Source organism: Monomorium pharaonis, chromosome 5 (genome assembly GCF_013373865.1).
Source record: "Monomorium pharaonis isolate MP-MQ-018 chromosome 5, ASM1337386v2, whole genome shotgun sequence".
Classification (NCBI taxonomy): Eukaryota; Metazoa; Arthropoda; class Insecta; order Hymenoptera; family Formicidae; genus Monomorium; species Monomorium pharaonis.
The window spans coordinates 5487390-5490154 of NC_050471.1; the positions used below are offsets into that span (position 1 = coordinate 5487390).

Here is a 2765-nt window from a genome sequence, read left to right on the forward strand (position 1 = left end):
AAATGGAATAAAAAAAAATTTTTTTAAATTAGAAAAAATGTACAATAAAACATTTAAATTGATGTTTTAATCAAGGTATTTATATTCTCTTCAAAAATTCACAATCTTAGGACTAATTTTTAGGTGCCAGTGGTTGGGTCCAAACTTAACAGAGTAGCCAAGATTAGATTAGGTTCACAAAAGCGATGAAGCATCGGTATACTGCGAGTTACCGTATGCGTGTCGTGAGATAGTAAAGAATAGTATGGTAATTTTGCGAGATGTTCGTAAGCGTATTGCGAAAATGGCCTGTGTGCGAGTGTGGTAATAAAAGCAAACATGAAAAATTATTAAACTTGAAAAAAGGTCTCGGTGAAAAGCTTTTCGTCACAATTTACGTGCTAGAATAAAAAACCTAGGTAATAATGTTAATGTATGGAAATGACTTTACGCACGATAAATCAACACAAAAAGGACTACTTTTGATATACATGTAATAATAAAAATTTTTTAGAAACTTTTAGCTGTATATCAAAAAGGATAAGAGATGGTTATACGTGGGGCAATCAAGTTAAATAATACAATATATAGCTTACTACTTGTATTTTAATATACTCCATTCTTTATATTATAAAGTGTAGAGAGATTATAAAGTTTATAATCTCTCCACACTTATGTGTTATGAAACAACTACTAAGCTTTTTACAATTTCCTGCAGAAAAAGTAATTTTTTCTACAAAAAAAGTACATTATAATACATTGCTACGCAATTCATAAGATTGACAAATTGTTTCAATTTACGACAGTTTTATTAATATTAACATAAAAAAACAGTAATTATAACATAATGTTCATATAATATACCTGCATATAACAGAGTAATTGCGAACAAATTACATTTATTTTTGTCTATTCTTTTTCTGATTACTATGGCGCAAGTCTCGCGCAGCATACATACTGAAATTACTCTATTTTAACATGTACGTAAAATATTATTTTCTTACCGTAGCAAAACACTCTAGCGATCCAGTGAATAATCCACCAACACTTAAAGATAGATCTTTGGTACCATTTTGCAATAGAAACAATATCAATTTTTGTATATGTAATGGAGCCATATACCATTGAATATCGTATCTACATATAACACATTATTTAAATAATGAGAATTAATTATTTCAAAAATGTAAAAAAATTTATTAACAATTTTAACATATATAAATTATTCGTATATAACGGCATCTTTCCTGATATAAGATTGTATAAAAAAAACTTTATATAATATATATTTATGTTAGAAGCGAATATCTTACGCGGTAATATATATGTGACTATTATGATCTATTAAATCCTGTCCGATATAATTAGCTATAAACATATATACGATAATACAAATTGAAAGTAGAAAGGGCATAAATATTTCCTCAACATTTTCTTCGGACGATATTATTTGAAATATCTAAAATACAAGCTTTGCAATCAGTTCATTTGCATATTATATTTTATTGTTTTGCTGCACATATAATAAATTAATATAATTGAACAAAATAATTACATGCAGATTTTAAATCAAAAGTACTAGTAGCTGTATATATGCTCTTAATATAAAATCATTATTCGAAAAATTATAAAGATTTTTTAATAAAATTCTTAGAGTGATTCCTAAAATACTTACTCGAAAAAGACTGAAACTTAAACCAATTACTCCAATTATTATTAAACAGAATAACATTGTCTCGATTTTAGACAGCAGTAGTTTGCATAATCTTCAAGTAAATAAATATTATATCTTATCTTATATATGTATATATATGCATGTATAATCCTTATATAATAAACTATAATATTTAATTTAATCAAACTAACATTTCTTTATGTATTATATTTACCGCTGTACAGTTTTTTTATAATACTAATTTTAATATTTACACTTTAATAATAAAGATATTATGTAGACAAGAAATTTTTTTTGTTTATAATGCTTCAAGGATACTAACCTCATGGCTTGTCGATGAATATCCACTGCATATATTATTCCTTTAAATCTGAAATTCTCATTTTTTAAAGTGATATTGTGCAGCAAATTAAACTCCATTGCACGTTCAATACGATAGCTATAAATGATACATTTTGTTACTTGTAAATCGACCGATAAAAATATCAAACATTATCATAAGAAGTGCCAATAGCGATCAAAACAAACTTTGGCGTTCAATAATAATTTTGCGTGAATTAACAATTGTCAGCATTTACGACCGACAAATAATCGGCGTAACAATTCACATGTGAGTTCGGAATTACATATACAAGACTCATAAAATTATTATTAGGCACCAAGATCTTTGATCGATATTGATACTTCTTTCGCTTATTTATAATACATTTTATAAATAATATATTTATTAATAATAATACAAATTTTTTAATTTATTTTGTTGTCATCTTGCAAAGTAAATTCGGTCTTTAAATTTAAAATAATTATAGAGTGGGCTTCGTTTGCCTACAATCCCAATTGCTTTGGGAGCAACACACACACACACACACACACACACACACACACACACACACACGGGTGGTTTTGCTCCCTTCCCGCACTCATCCCGTTGGTAGGGGTGCCTTGGAAAGTCGCAAACCCACGTAGTACAGTACAAGTGTGGACGTCGTTTCAGTCAGATTACTGTTTTAGTTAATGTTAGGTTAAATTTACAGAATTTTATATCCGTTTTTTACTGTGCGCATCTGGGATTCACTCCCTTCCTCTTGCTTACAGAATGTATGAGAGCAAC

The 2765-nt window shown here is 28.0% G+C and overlaps 1 protein-coding gene across 1 annotated transcript; it reads right to left on the bottom strand.

Moving 5' to 3' along the window:
* Window positions 1-1288: 1288 nt before the first annotated feature.
* LOC105839372 lies at window positions 1289-2243 on the bottom strand. The gene is made up of 3 exons (XM_028189563.2): window positions 1977-2243; window positions 1655-1745; window positions 1289-1438 (listed from the first exon to the last, which is right to left on the bottom strand). Exons 1-3 carry the CDS (start codon window positions 2072-2074, stop codon window positions 1289-1291), a joined length of 339 nt encoding a protein of 112 aa, XP_028045364.1. The 5' UTR covers window positions 2075-2243.
* Window positions 2244-2765: the final 522 nt, after the last annotated feature.

Coding starts and splice junctions, on each gene's coding strand:
- LOC105839372 (XM_028189563.2), bottom strand. CDS start 2,074: ATGGAGTTTAATTTGCTGCACAATATCACTTTAAAAAATGAGAATTTC. Junction 1,746..1,976: donor ATTCATCGACAAGCCATGAG/GTTAGTATCCTT, acceptor ATTTACTTGAAG/ATTATGCAAACTACTGCTGT. Junction 1,439..1,654: donor TAAGTTTCAGTCTTTTTCGA/GTAAGTATTTTA, acceptor CTTGTATTTTAG/ATATTTCAAATAATATCGTC.